A 14,702-nucleotide genomic window follows, 5' to 3' on the forward strand; every position below is an offset into this window, starting at 1 on the left:
CACTTCTAGAGCAAAAAAAAAGTGGGGGGAAGTTAATTAAAAAATCTGTCTTTGGCTATTTATCAATCTATACATCATTTTGAAGTAATATACCAAAAATCAGCATCCAGAAAAATCTGTATGTGTCACACCAGCCTCCCAAATATCGGTCACTTTTGCCAAAAATCACGATTTTCGGCTAAAAAAATCCAATATATACAATTTTGAAGTATTTTGATGATAATGTGTTTCCAGAAGCAGCTACAACATCAAAAATGGTATAAAAGTATTCCCAACTATCTAAACAACACTTTCAGTCAGTATTCTTAGCTCCTGAAGCTTTTGAAGGGTATCGGCTACCGTGAAACTAGATGGCATAGTCGGCGACAGTTGCAAAGTTTCCAAAAACCGTAAGCCTTTTGAGGCAAACTCATTGCTATCAAATCTGGTCTCTCTTGCCCATAAGGAATGCTAAATGTCATCATAATAATTCCATGTGGCTTTTATGTGGTTCCTTCCATCATTTTGATCCATATAAGCTGTAATCAGGACATCGTTATGAGCCAAGAATTTCGGGGATCGATCGACCGTTGCTGGTGGAGCGGAAGAAGTAGTGCAATTCAACATAAATCCAGGCTTTTCAAATTCTTTGGTGCTCCTTTGAAATAAATGAGGTGTAGAAAACACTTTTGCATTGAATTTGTCCACTTTCCATGCTCCAACCTGAATAAAAAGTAAAAAGCACTGTAAGTTTGGGTCGACTCCGATAGTTTGTCGAGAAAAGTGGTCAAAATGACAAATAAATGGAATTTTTATGCTAAAAACAAAACACAAAATATAAGATATACTTACTGGATGTTTTGCCATTATAAAAACAATGTTTCCATGAAGAAAAGTGGCCTAAACCAGTCAAAAAATCCAAGAACTTTAGCAGTAAGTTTGAAAAACCCATTTCTTGGTCGCCATCTTGATTCAGTGTTTTTCTCTACCTTTTCTCCGAAATCTGCTGCCTCACCACGTGATCAAAACATTACATCACCATATATCAAAAGAAAGCTTAGAACCTCTACTTTCCGTTTCTCTTTACTTCTACGGCTAGCAAAGAAGCCAATGGAAGAAATATAGCTTAGAAGATCACAATGTCAAAAAGACGACTATACTCGTCCGCCGGAACGTATGCTCGACGACTATACTCGTCCGCCGGGCTGAAAAGGTTAAATAAAAATTTCTACAAATTCCTGTTTTCTAATGGTCAAGGTGATGGATGATGGGTACCTAAGGGTACCTCCCCGCATGAGGGTCCGCCCCTTAACGTAAATGCTTTCCGTCTTTTTTCGAAACGTTTCGAACGTTTTTTGAAAAAACCTAATTTCATAAGCCAATGTTTTTGATGACATCACAGAAATTGATGAAAGGAAGCGATCCACGAAAACAAAATTTAAAACTTAAATCGCGCAGCGGACTGCTTTTATTCTCCTAACCGTAAAAAAGACCGTTAAAGGGTTAAGAACAGCGCTGTGAAGAAAAGAATATTGTCGAGTCCGCAAAGAAAGGAACAATTTAGGCAAATACACGTTGTTGTTTTTTTAGAAACCTTCTTTTAAGAAACACGAGGCTCAGAATGCCTAAAAAATAAGAAACATGCTGAAGGCTGAGAATGAGAAAAAAATATCTTTCAATTCGGGTTTTTTTAAGAACCTTCCAATCCAGCCTTCCATGAGGCTGATTATGTCAAAAAGTTTAGAAACATGTAAGAAACATTTAAGGCTCAAAAGGCCGATTTCTTAAGAAACATTGAGGCTGCTTAGTAAAACTAGTTTCTTAAAAAAAACGTGTAAAGAGATAAAAGTGGGTTTAAAGCCTAAAATATCGAAAGTTTACACTAGAAATAAAATAGTATAGTTTATTAAACCTGGAGACAATTTTTCAATCCCTGCAAAACTTGATCGGAGTTATAAATTGACCCAGCTTAACTATTTTAAGTACATGTCACTGTCTTTTGGCTTTAAAGCCATTGAAGGTTTGTGTTATAGAACAAAGACATACTGGTTCGCTTTCCAATCCAAAATGGTGTGGTAGGAGTGGCAGCCATGTGCAGAATCGATGTCTCCAAGTTTTCATTCTTGTTGTTTTGGTTAGCCGTGCGGAAATATTGCTCCTTCCCCCCATCCAATAAACCTTTCTTTTTCAACTGCATGCTTAGTGATCGGATAGAGGTGACAAGACACGAATACGGACCGCTAATGTTGTGTACATTCTCACAACAATCATCCAAAGTTGCATTGCTACAATATTCGAACAGTACAGGAATAACATTATTTTGTTGACCCAGGACCACTCCATAACCTTGTTTCCTGATCTCTCCGTCCTCACCTATACATTCGTCGGCTTGCATGCTAGTGTATAAAGATGAACCAGTCACTAGGCTATGTGGAATGTGTAAACAGCCTGTGGATGCGAAGAAAACCGTTTGCCTCTTTATGACACCGTCTACACATACGGTATAAGTCACCGACTTATAAGACACCAATTTCGAGATGCTGAGAACTTGACCCTCATTTTGACAATAGTAGGAGTTTACACCACTAGCATTATAACTATCCATTAAGTAATGGAAAGCCAATGTAGAAACAAACACCAGATACATTTTTGTAGTTCCGTCGAGAAACTCCAATTCAAATTTGAACATCTTAGAAGCCCTCTTCGACCTTTTTATGCACCGCGATCGAAGAATAGAATATCGATCATTAACGTTTCCTCCCTTTTCTTTTACACCTTTTTTTATTCATAAAAAAATTTTTTAAGAGAAATGTAAGGAATATTTTACGCCGAAATTCAAAAACAAATTACGAACAATCTGAGCCTTAAATATTTATAAGAAAATACTGATTTCATTAAATTAAAGAAATACCTGCTTGAAAGTCTGACAATTTTTTTGAAATAATAAGAACAGTCAACTCTCATCTAAAATTTTGATTGTTCATATAAAAAGTGAAGGCGTTCTACATATTCACGGGATCAAACATCAGTAAGTTATCAACTTAAACCATAGAGGTCAAAACAAAATAATTAGCCTGCACTTTATACTTTCCCAAAGTTTTACACTTTTTCTGTACCAGTTTGAATATTTTCCGTTGATTAGGGGGGGTTCTAAAAGCCAACATCTTCCTGAACCTTACGCGATGTAGGTTATCGTGGATTTGCGGATTCAATATTTCTCCATAAAATCGAAGTCTAATGTATTATAGAAATATATGAGTATATCTCAATTTTTTCAAATTCTAACACCTTTTCGTAAACTACGCCCTCTTGTAAATGATTTTTTGGTGGAAATTATTAGTTTTTTCCCTAGATTTTTTTCACAAAGCACATTTCACTGTACATGTAAATTTAGAGGCAACTCTTCGGGATATCCAGTCACAACCAAACGTACTAACATTACGCTGCTGTCGAGTCTTAATTGTTTTAACGATTATCTCGGGAAACTAAGACTTGGCATAGATGTATTTTGATCAGAAAAGATCCAGCTGTCTCTCACAAAGGAAGCCGGGGGTTGTGAAAATTAGTTGCGGTTTGTTTTCCATTCACAAAATATACTGTAGAAGTCCATTACTCTCGTAGAGTTTTAGTGGTGATTCAACAGGATGCCAGCCACACTCGCCAGTGTCAGTCATTTCTTTTTAGATACATGTAGTCGCGTTCTGACACAGGACTTTTTTTCGGGGCACCCTGTATAGTAATTTTTGAGCTGCAATTTATTTTAAGTCAATTTTTCTTTATAAAAAAGTAATTTATAAGAACATTACATTAATATTTTTCTTCACAATTAGAAAAAAATCAATACCATTCTTCGCATTAAAGATTCACGACATTCAATTTTACTGAACACTTCTTTTATTGAAAGCACGTAATGGTTATCTAAGCCAAAAAAACTTCAAAATTTTGAGAACAAGTGGGCCATTGATGTCCATTCATGTATTTAATCTTTCAGACCATGTTAGAAATTTTGGCTTCTTTGCATCATCCTGAAAAATCTGAAAACTAGGCGTCTTTCATAAGTATCAAGTCTTTCAAACAAAGTTTTTCAGGTTTACATTACCGAGTTTATGTATATGTGTTTTTCTGCGACGGAGACGGTAATGTTCTAATTTGGATAGATCCTGACCAGCTGAGGACGACGGTAAATCAGCACTTTTACCGTCCTCGATTTTGCGGGTCAGAATTGCGGGTTATTCCAAATCGCTTCAGTCACTCTACCGTCCTCAAAAGTGCAAATACATAAACTCGCTATTATGAGTGTTGACGGAAATAGGGGAAATTCTTTCAACATCCATACATACATGAAACCTTCCATCCCCACCTCAGAGGTCTAGAAAAGGAAAGTAGGAACCCATGCAAAAATTTATCTCAAAACAGAAGAGATATTTTCAGGTTTTGTTCATGGCAAATGTTCATTTCTTATAAAAAGCTTTTGCATTTTTGCGTCCAATCTTTTCAGCTTTTTCTTTCATGAGGCGTAGCATCTCAGCACGGAAATGTTCTCGTGTGTTTTTGTGAGGCTGAAATACAATCCAATATGTTCTCCAGCCGTACAAGACCAGAAACAAAACCAAATTCAAGATCAAAATCCAATTCATTGTGATTTGTTCTTTCTCCAAATTGTTGGTCGTTTTTGAGAATCTGACCACTAATAGAATAGCACATAAGAACATTGCTATGAAGGAACCATAGACAATGATCCATGCTTCGTTTAAAATATTCGGTAGATGGCGACATCGGAAAGCTTGAACGAAGCATAAAAACTTCAATACCATGGTAAACCCGATTGAGGCGTACAAATGAATTTCGGTTTTACAGTGAAGATATATTTTAGTAATATCTCCTACTTGTGAAGACGTTTTGCTAATTTCAAGTGGAATTGAAACGTTGACGATTGAAATAATTAGCGCCCCGATTACAAGATTCATAATGACGAAAAATATTTCGCCGATTCTTTCACGCCGCATTTCTGCTTTAGTGATTTTGACTTTTGAGCTGACTGCTGAAAGCATTTTATTCGATTTGCTTAACAAGATAGAGATGTTGAGGTTGTATAATATAGCGATGATGATTGGTCGTAAGATACAACAAAAGGGATTCGGCTTACCGATATAGGCTATCGGTATGACGCAGAAAATAACGAAAAATACAGCAAAGTGTATCAAAGTTGTTCGGAATCTTGATGTTGTGACGATCGGTGTTTCTCTGTATTTGATGAAAATAGCAGCGAATGCAATACAAAGGATTATACCAAGTGATGCGAAGAAGAGGAGACTTATGGTCGACTTGTTACTGAATTTGACGTACTTGATAATTGTTTTTCTTTCGATTTTGATACATTTTGTTCTCTCTGCATTAACTTTAGAATCACTTGGACAGATTTTACAGCTTTGGTTACCAGAGTTTGGTTTGTATAAGTCTTTATTCGGACATTTACTACAGATATATCCATAGGTCTCTTCACTTGAATTATGGGTGTTGGTAAGATTTTTGTACGTGTTCACTTCGCCTGGAGGACAGTTATGAAGATAAGATGTCGAGTCTCCCGTACATGTACAATTACATTTCGGACTAAATGTCCTGGTCTTGGTATTACGGCGAAAAAACGTATCATTCAGAATGTTCAATCGCTCAAGTTTTCCATTCAACTGAAAATCGTCTAAATATTCCTTATGTATTTCAGTGAAAATGCTGTGAATGTAATGTCTCAAAAAGATACTATCTCTTTCATTCTTTTCATTAAATTGGTTTTTATAATTGGGGTAAAACCATCTGAAACCAACTCTTGCATCAAAGGCGTGATTGTGCTTCTCCAGAGCTAAGTAGATAACTCTCAAGTCTTCTTTATTGGATATGAGGATCAACCGTCGATTACAAATACACCGGGAACTGTTCAATATACGAGTAATATTAGCTTCTAACTGTACAACTTTATCCAAATCTATGTTTGTAGTAGCGGCATTTACATCAAGCATGTACCTATACAGTCTGTATGAAATTTCTAATCTTCTCAAACGTTTCAGTAAATATTTGAAATCTTTATGAAATTCTCGATGATTCTTTGGTTGTTTTTCTTTAAAAAAAATAACTTCCCCATACGCATTTGGTGCCATGTTTAGCAAATCGTCATATCCTCGCATCCAATACAAGAAATGATAATATACATTGTAGTCGGCATGCTTGAAGTCTATTTCACTACTGAGACTGAAAATCGGAATCTGCAATCCTTGCAAAAACATCTGTAGTCGATTCAAAAGTTTCGCCGTCAGATGGACTACAAAAGCGGCAACTTTAGAATCGGCCGACTCTTCGATTGGCTGCTCGTTAAAGTATTTTTTATTGGTCATCAAATCAACCACGATCTGTGATAAGTTTAATGTACTTTCTCCGACATTGTGACTTTCAAAAATATAATCATTGTCTTCGAACCATTCTTTGGAGTATCGCATTAATTCTCCTTGTTCGTCTGGTGTTAAATTGCCAGCCCCTCCGTTTGCTGGAGTTTGATCGACAATCGAGAATAGACCAATGACTAAAGTGCCATCACCGAGAAGGGTTGATTGGACTTCATTGATTCGGTAAATTATCAATATGAAGAAACAATAGATTATTATCATCTTTCAAATAACTGAATCTAACCAACGAATTCCACATTAAGGTCTTTCACGCAATCACAGCACCTACACGGCAAAATATGTACGTAGTCTTTTAGATTTTAATGTTAATTTTTTTTATACAAGTCTTTCTTGTTTGGGCTGGATGCTGAAATGTCACATCTATTGCTATCCTCCTATATGTTCATATTCTTAACCATCTGCCTTTCCTCAATTGCAATCAAAATGCTTGTTTTCCCTCCCTCTTTTGCGATTTGAAGCTGCATGTGAATCAAAACATTGAATATAATATGGAATGGAGAATTGATCAGATGATTTAATCAAAATCAAAAATTCTTGGCTAAAAAGAATCGGTTGAATTTGGTTGAATATCACGACTACTTAATATTTCATGTGAAATCGTGTAAAAATCTTCAAATACCTATACAACATTGTTTACGATTTGTTGAGGCCAAGCTATAACAGAACTTTACGATGGTGATTGAAGATGGTGTCAGGAAATGGGGAATCTTTACCCATCCAAACTTAAATTATCCCCCATCCTTTTGGCTCGGGGTAATAAGAAGTCGTGTAATATTCTTGTACGGTCGTTGAAATGGGTTGAAACCATTAATAGTAAGGGTATACAAATTACTTTTATCTCAATTACAGATATAGGGTTTTGTTAGAGGATTTTGTTTCAAACGAGGCTACAGCTTTGGGGCGGCTTGGAGCCTTCACGAAAGAAAAATAACCAATAATATTTCATACAATTAAATAGACAAATTCTTTTAACAATTTATTAAATTTATAGGTCAAATAAAAATAAAATCTTCTTTTGTACAAAAACTACTGAGACATTGCATGTCGAAAATTCTCGTTGCTACTTCAAGATGTGGTGAACGTTGGTGGTCTATTTACACTATTTACATATTTTCTTTCGTATCCTCGCCGGCAATGAATTTGCCTCAAGCATTTCTTGTGATGTTCAGGTTGGCCAATCTAAAAAGTAAATTTAAAGACTCGCTACAGCCATGTGTACTCAAAAGTTCAAGAGGTTGTCAATTTTTTATCCGTCAGTTACTTCATGGTACATGTTTACTTTTAATATCAAACTAATATCAAACCTTTTTACAACCACCATTAGAATTTGAGATTGAGTACAAGTAGAAATAGTCTGTCGTTATTTAGAGTTTTCAAAATGTTTCATAAATCGGGAGCAATGAAATTTTCCCGATGAGGGGTTCAGTTTCGGATATATATAGTGTTCCGCAGATAAACCCAAAAATCTAAAGTTCATTACAAATTGAATAGAACGTTGATGAAAAAATCAAAATCAGTCATTTATCAGTCATTTATCATTCATTCCTTAGTCATCAGTTACCTGTCTGAGATGACGCCAGCCATTTTGACGGATTTCTGAATATTTGCATACTCTCGATCACAATTTGCTGAGCCCCAAGAGAAAAGCATTTTGCTGTGTTCCTTTAAAAAGGCTGTCAATTTTGCGTAATCATCTCTACTGTTCATCAAAGGGTCACTATTGATCGAGATTCCCTAAAGAATAAGGAAGTAGAATTATTGTTTGACAAGAGAAAACTTTTTCAATAATTCTGAGCACTCCATTTGTTCGGTAGCATCCGATGTTGCTAATGTTGTATACTGTAATTAAAATCATCGAGATTTTTAAAACTTTGTTCTTGGAACCGCTGGTTGATTAGGTAAAAGAAACCCTAATTGAGGTGACCGAATTATTTTGCGGGCGTTCTAAAACCCGACAAAACTTTTCCCCACTTTTTATCCCCAACCGAAAAGATTTTCCGAATTATCTTTTTTTACACTGTATTGTAAAACGTATAAATCCACGCTGAAAAACAGAGGGGGAAGAAGAAAAAAAGAGAGAGCATCTATTTCTGGATAAAACAAATAAATAAAATAAACAAAGTTAGTAGTGTGAAAGGTGGATTCTATACGAAAGAGGATTCTTACTTTCAAATCATGGCAGATAGCGAAATGAGCAGCGATCATTCTGGTTCTGGTTCTCATATCGTAAGGTTCGAAAGGGTTGTATGAAGTGAAACAATTCTCGCCGTTCGTGATGAAAAAGACTGGGAAAGAGGCTTGCTTGTGTTTCAACCTGAAAGGAAAATCAGTGGATAAAGTAGTCAAATCATCTTCTAACAATTCTATTTTGACATTTAAATCGTTTTTTTCCTACTGAATTCATATACAGTTGAGTCTCCATAGCTCGAACACAAGGGAAAATCAGTAATCATTCGAGTTATGGACATGAAATGTCGACTGAAATATGGTAAAAATCTATAGCTTCACAAGGTAATGAATGTCCTTTCTTTTATGAAAGCCAAAATTGGCTAGATTTCATAAAAAAACGATCAACCAGGCCAAAAGAATTCAAGACTTTCATATAAATCGTAGACAACATTTAAGTGATGCTTGTACAATTTATCAATCATTCACGAAACTTATTCCATAATTCCACGATAAGTTCTTTCCTAAGCGTTCTTATTTTAAGAATTCACCGATGGGTGAGATCATATCTACACCCCTGTATCAGTGGCCCGGTTAGATTCGCCCCGGTCGGTAACCCGGTGTAAAAATCGATTGAAGAGCAATGGAAATCTCAACCCGGGCAAAAACGAGAACTTTATCAAAAACCCCGACGAAATCTGATTTTTCTAAAGTGCTAAATAGCACAAACCCAGGGAAAAATCCTGACTTTTGACTTTGCCCGGTATTAAAAAATTACCGATTTTCTTGACCCAGCGACCGAAATCTCTACCCCGGTGGATATTGTCCCATTTCAAAGTCACCCCGGTGAACTTTTAAGACCCAATGGGTTACTGAGACAGGGGTGTAGATCTTCATGACTTACATGATACATATTTCTGGATCAAAAGAACAGAACATGATGGGTTGTTTGATTTTAGATTCACTCATGACATCAAGAATCCGATCCACCACTATATGTTTCGGAATCAAATCAGTGATCTATAAGTATATAAAGTAAGTGTATAAACTTATAACAAAAATCGTATACCTTTAAGGAAAGACTTCCAGAATGCTCAAACCCCTGCCAAAAAAATTCCTTGAAGTTTAGTGATTTTGGACTTTCGAAAGAACTTTCGGATGAGGATGGTATCTTGCTTAACAGCAAATACCCGCACCGTCAAGCCAATTTTGCCAAACTGTCGTCTCTTCCTTTGGTCTTTTGCCTAAATAATAAACTGCTGTTTATAGTCCATTCGAAAAGATATCTTTTTCATACTTACACCTTGGTCAGGTTCAGGATACTTGATTTCCATGAAAAGACCGAGAGTCGATGGTGTCTCCTCTAGTAACTGGAGAAAGAATCGATTTATAAAAAGTCTCAATTCAATAAAAATAGTAGAGTAGCTAGCAAGGGACCGTACGGGTTTTTCTTTTGTCTATCAGAGAAACAGATCGTAATAGGGAAAAGATAAAGGAGTGAACGAACTGATACCATTCCGTAACAAATATCATATCATAGTGCTGCATAGTGTTTCTAACCTGCCTACTAAAAATTTAAGAATACACATTTTTTGAAATGAAATGGAGACAAACCTCTTTGAGTGTTGGAAATAAATGCTTGAATCGATCGTCATAATTCAAACCTAAAACGAAACCGCGCATTAAAGAACTAAATTCTGTATCCTTATCACGCCATTCGATTGTCCCATCGGCTATTTAAGTGATTTCAGTGGTGTTTGCTCTAATTCCGCTGGACTGTTTGAAATAAGAAAGTTACACAATCTCGAATTTAATTGCCTTACATTTTATACTCAAAAAAGTTTAAAAAGAAAATGTCCAAACCTGCATCAGGACGAGCAAAATCGACTTTTTTGTTGCGGATTTCAGAAAGTGTCAAATCTTTAACAGGGACTTTGTCAACGGTATAACGGTTATCCTGAACGAACAATAAGAATAATAAAATATTGTAAGATAGTAAGAACGATCGAATTTTATCGATGCTATTCAAATTTTCACGCGACCCGATTGCCCCTTAAACTTAAAGAAATTTAATCAAAAGACAAATGAACAAAGATGCGATGGAGTCTAGGGGAGTTTCTGAACATCGACCAGAAATGGCGACCACGACCAGCGACCACGACCGGCGACCAGATAAATTTGGATTATCGAGTTTATCTGCTCTCTCCACCGTAGAGAATGTTTAAATCGAGTATCCTTAAAAGTGACCTTTGAAGTAACCAGTCATTTTCTTGACAAAGGGACACTAATTGACGAAAATATTGACAGGGTCATTAAGTATGATGTTTGTAAGCTTTGTTATACCAAATATTTTAATTATGCTGAATGAGATGCCTTTAGTATGAATAGATAGAACTTGTCAGTACGAAAAAATTGGGAAGGCTAGTTTTAGAGATATGAATCTAATCATCTGTCTTTATGCTGACAAAATGACTAATTTTGACAAAAATAATAATCTGATGATGAAAAACAAAGCTTCTCAAACCATTTAAAAAAAATTTTGTGCCACTAATTATTTTGATGCTGATAATACAAAAGGATAGAAATTGACATCATAATCAAGCTCCAAGAGCGTCGAAATGGTTGTTTTACGTATTTGGCACGTGGCTTTAAATAGATGAGACAGGGGTGAGCTTACTCCTCAATATGATATATTCAAATGATTAGGAGAGACACTCTACGTTGTAGAAAGGGAAAAAAACTCGATAACCCAAATTTATCTGGTCGCTGGTCGTGGTCGCCGGTCGTGGTAGTCATTTCTGATCGACGTTTAGAAACTCCCGGAGTCTAGGCTTTAGAAATCATCTCGATGCCGATCAGGGCGTGCGAAAAAAACACAACACTGACCTTGTCAGAGATGACGGCAACAAAATCGTCGTGGAAAACAACTGGCACATGGTCTTTTGTCAGTTGCACGTCCAACTCAACGAATGAAGCACCCTGCACAAAAGAATTATTGAAATGTTAATTCATAGAAAAGTATGAGATATATGAAGCTTGGACGAATGCTGTGTTGGATAAAGGACAATATATCACATCACACCCTACGATTTCGTTTTTTTTTGAATTTCCAATACGTATAGGAAATGAATATATTCAAACATCGGAATAGCAAAGAAACTCCAAAACCTCAGGCACATTTTTCCTCAGAGAAAAACATATAACGTCAAACAAGGTATACTGGTTAAGAAGGGAAATGAGACAGCTGACACAATTAACCCCAGGGCCCCCTTAAGTCGTACCAGTTCGTGCGCACGAATAAAGGACGAAATAGTGTTTTCCAAATATGGTAATGTTCGTAATTTGGTCGACCCATCACCACGATGACCGATGTAATGAAAATCGTCCAGTATTGTGTCCGACTTGGTGTTTGTGCCACATGTTGACAAATCATGTGTTATTTTAGACGGTAACACCAAGTAGTTAACTAAACCAAAAAGAAGAGCAAAAGAAATGTGTGGGCGTCTCTTAGCAGTAGCAAAAGTGTTAAAAACTTGTGAGTTTGGATTTTCATTAACATTAAAATGTTTGAATGAAAGTTCATCCTGTATCCAAGAAGGTTTTCAAACTTTCTTGTTAAAAACCGCATAAAAACTAAAAATCTTTACTTTCGATCACTACGCAAAGCCAATGGCGTTATATGAAAATTTAGCAGTACATACATAAAATTTTGCCAATAGAAACTCCATCCTTGGTGATTTCGGAACAACAAGTTCCAAAAACTTCTTCGTGTAAAGATGGTTTTGTGAAATGTGCTGTTCCGATTGTTTCATTTTTTGTATTCGTTAATTCACATTCGATATCCTGAAAAAGAAAGAATGCAAGAAGTTTTGGTTTCATAATAGCCCCGTCCGTTTTCCAAATGTTACAGTCAAAAAAACATTTACCGTGTTAATCTGAGTAAAAACCTGATAACCTGAAGGTTTTCATCACATTCCCAGCATTCGTCTAAGAAACGGTTTCAAAAAATGACCAAATTCACATTTTCAAAGACGTCCTTGCAGACAAAAAAGACTGTATTAACAGTGACAAAATTTCGTAAACATCCATAGGCATCAGTGATGATTGAATACTTACAATTTTTGAAAGGTCATCCACGTCAAATATAAAGGTGTAGTAAAAATCAGGGTCGAATGGAATGGCTTCTTCGCTTTGTATGTCCTCGTAGCCCTCTGTGTTGAATTTCTAAATAGAAAAGAAGGACAATAGGTCGTTTTTGATGGATATACGGGGAAGACGTTTCCAAAAATCGGCTAGATAGCTTAGTCGATGGAGCAGGTGAATTCCAATTCTTTTCAGTTAAGCGCCAAAATATAATTCGAAGACCAGAGGAAGGTTTATCGTATAGTAAAGTCTCTTTGACTCAAACCTCTACAACTCGATGTCTCCTTAACTCGAACAAGTTTTCTCGTCCCTTACTCTATAACTCGAAATTTACTTTACGAACAAATTTGTGCTCCCCATGCGTGTTCGAGTTATGGAGACTCTACTGTATCTTGTTGGGTGCTGTCTGTTAGCATACAATTTAAAAAAGTTGTTTTATATAAGTTTCGATGCTTTAGGAGAAGACGAACCACTTGCTAATCATATAAACAAACCTTCAAAACAGGTGCTTTGTCTTGGTGACGTAACTATAAAGAGAAATGTTAATGATAGAAATAGTGATAGAATCATGACAATTTCCAATCTCAAATCCAAACAGGGAGTTACACCCCAGTTCCAATTTTTCAAGTAAGCTTCTTAAGTAAAGCTCTAATATTAACATTACTTACTGAGGATTATATTGGTGATTACAATCAAAAAGTAGAAGTTATAAAAGAAAACATAACGAAGAAACTAGTGAAAAATAGGAAAAACAAATGAATGTAAAAGACGAAAGATGATAAATTCATAGGTTTATACCTTTATAGAAAATTGTTGCCCTTCTTCATCATCATTCAGTTTGATTGGGTTCGATTGAGAAGCATGCAGGTTAAAGTGTAACAAAACCATGATTGGTGTATAAGTTTTTTTTTTCAAATGTTTTTAAAATTTGTTTGATCTAAACAGATAGCCTTGGTCTTTTTTCCGTCTGTCGAGTGTTGTCTTTTTTTCTTTTTTCTAGAAGAAGAGGATTTCGAAATTTCATAACTTTTCTTTTCATCATGAAAAAATTTTAATGAGAAAGTGTTAAATTATTGAAGACAATATTCAGAGAAAAAGAATTTCTACAGTACGATGAAACTTTTATATTTTGTAGCTTCATATTATGGAGTTTCCTCACTTCATTGCTAGCCCTTTCAGCGTCTCTTATTATCTTTTGAGTGACAAGATTTTATAGGTTACATGTCAGTCAAGCCGATTCACAAGTTAAATTTGTATTTACGAACCAAGTCAGCAAGAACATGTGTTTTCAAAAGTAAAACACTGTTTTCACTCGCAATGAAAGTTGCTTTCATATCCTAATTTCGTGGTAATGCAAAGCGAGGCTGAATAAACGTTAAATTTCGGCGCAGAAAGCCTCCTTCTAAATGCAATACTTTATGTAAAAAGAGTTTTACCCCAAAGGCAGATAAATCAAGGGAAATTTTCATCGCTTTTCGTTTACATATCTTTTTCAGGGTGGCCAGCGATTTTGGGAATCCAAATTCCAGTATAATCAAGTACATTTTTACACATTTTTTCCATTTTTCAAGTATATTTTCAAAATTTTCAAGTATCTTGGACTAAGAAAAATAAGTATATTCAAGTACATACTCGACTAAAATTTCACAAACAATATAAAGAAAAAGGGTGGTGAGTTATCCCGCGCTGGACACCAATCCAGGATTTGACCTCTGCGGCATCATGAATGATAAAATCAAGTATATTCCAGTACTAGAGATTTTCATTTCCAGTATATACTTGAAAAATAACACTTTTATCAAAATTTCAAGTATAATCAAGTATCAATTTTTTTTTCCAGTATATTCAAGTATTTTCAAGTATTTCCAGTATCGCTGGCCACCCTGTTTTTTGTTAAAGGTGTGTTAATTGCTTCCTAAGTTATTGAAAAAATCTACTTTATAAATTTATGGCTCATTT

General features: G+C 35.6%; 1 protein-coding gene and 1 long non-coding RNA gene across 2 annotated transcripts; both read right to left on the bottom strand.

Annotated features, from left to right (window-relative positions):
- Positions 1 to 32: 32 nt before the first annotated feature.
- Positions 33 to 1,100, bottom strand: LOC136808347 (uncharacterized). The gene is made up of 2 exons (XR_010846869.1): positions 832 to 1,100; positions 33 to 702 (listed from the first exon to the last, which is right to left on the bottom strand). It is a non-coding gene; the product is annotated as an uncharacterized lncRNA (long non-coding RNA).
- A 6,274-nt stretch (positions 1,101 to 7,374) lies between these two features.
- LOC136808349 (putative glycerophosphocholine phosphodiesterase GPCPD1 homolog 2) lies at positions 7,375 to 13,767 on the bottom strand. Its single transcript, XM_067064878.1, has 13 exons — positions 13,542 to 13,767; positions 13,238 to 13,270; positions 12,717 to 12,824; positions 12,302 to 12,443; positions 11,882 to 12,066; positions 11,487 to 11,579; positions 10,464 to 10,557; positions 10,215 to 10,264; positions 9,902 to 9,970; positions 9,505 to 9,620; positions 8,601 to 8,748; positions 7,996 to 8,168; positions 7,375 to 7,613 (listed from the first exon to the last, which is right to left on the bottom strand). Exons 1-13 carry the CDS (start codon positions 13,629 to 13,631, stop codon positions 7,580 to 7,582), a joined length of 1,335 nt encoding a protein of 444 aa, XP_066920979.1. The 5' UTR covers positions 13,632 to 13,767; the 3' UTR covers positions 7,375 to 7,579.
- Positions 13,768 to 14,702: the final 935 nt, after the last annotated feature.

The sequence above is a fragment of the Clytia hemisphaerica genome, unplaced genomic scaffold (genome assembly GCF_902728285.1).
Source record: "Clytia hemisphaerica strain Z4C2 unplaced genomic scaffold, Clytia hemisphaerica genome assembly, whole genome shotgun sequence".
Classification (NCBI taxonomy): domain Eukaryota; kingdom Metazoa; phylum Cnidaria; class Hydrozoa; order Leptothecata; family Clytiidae; genus Clytia; species Clytia hemisphaerica.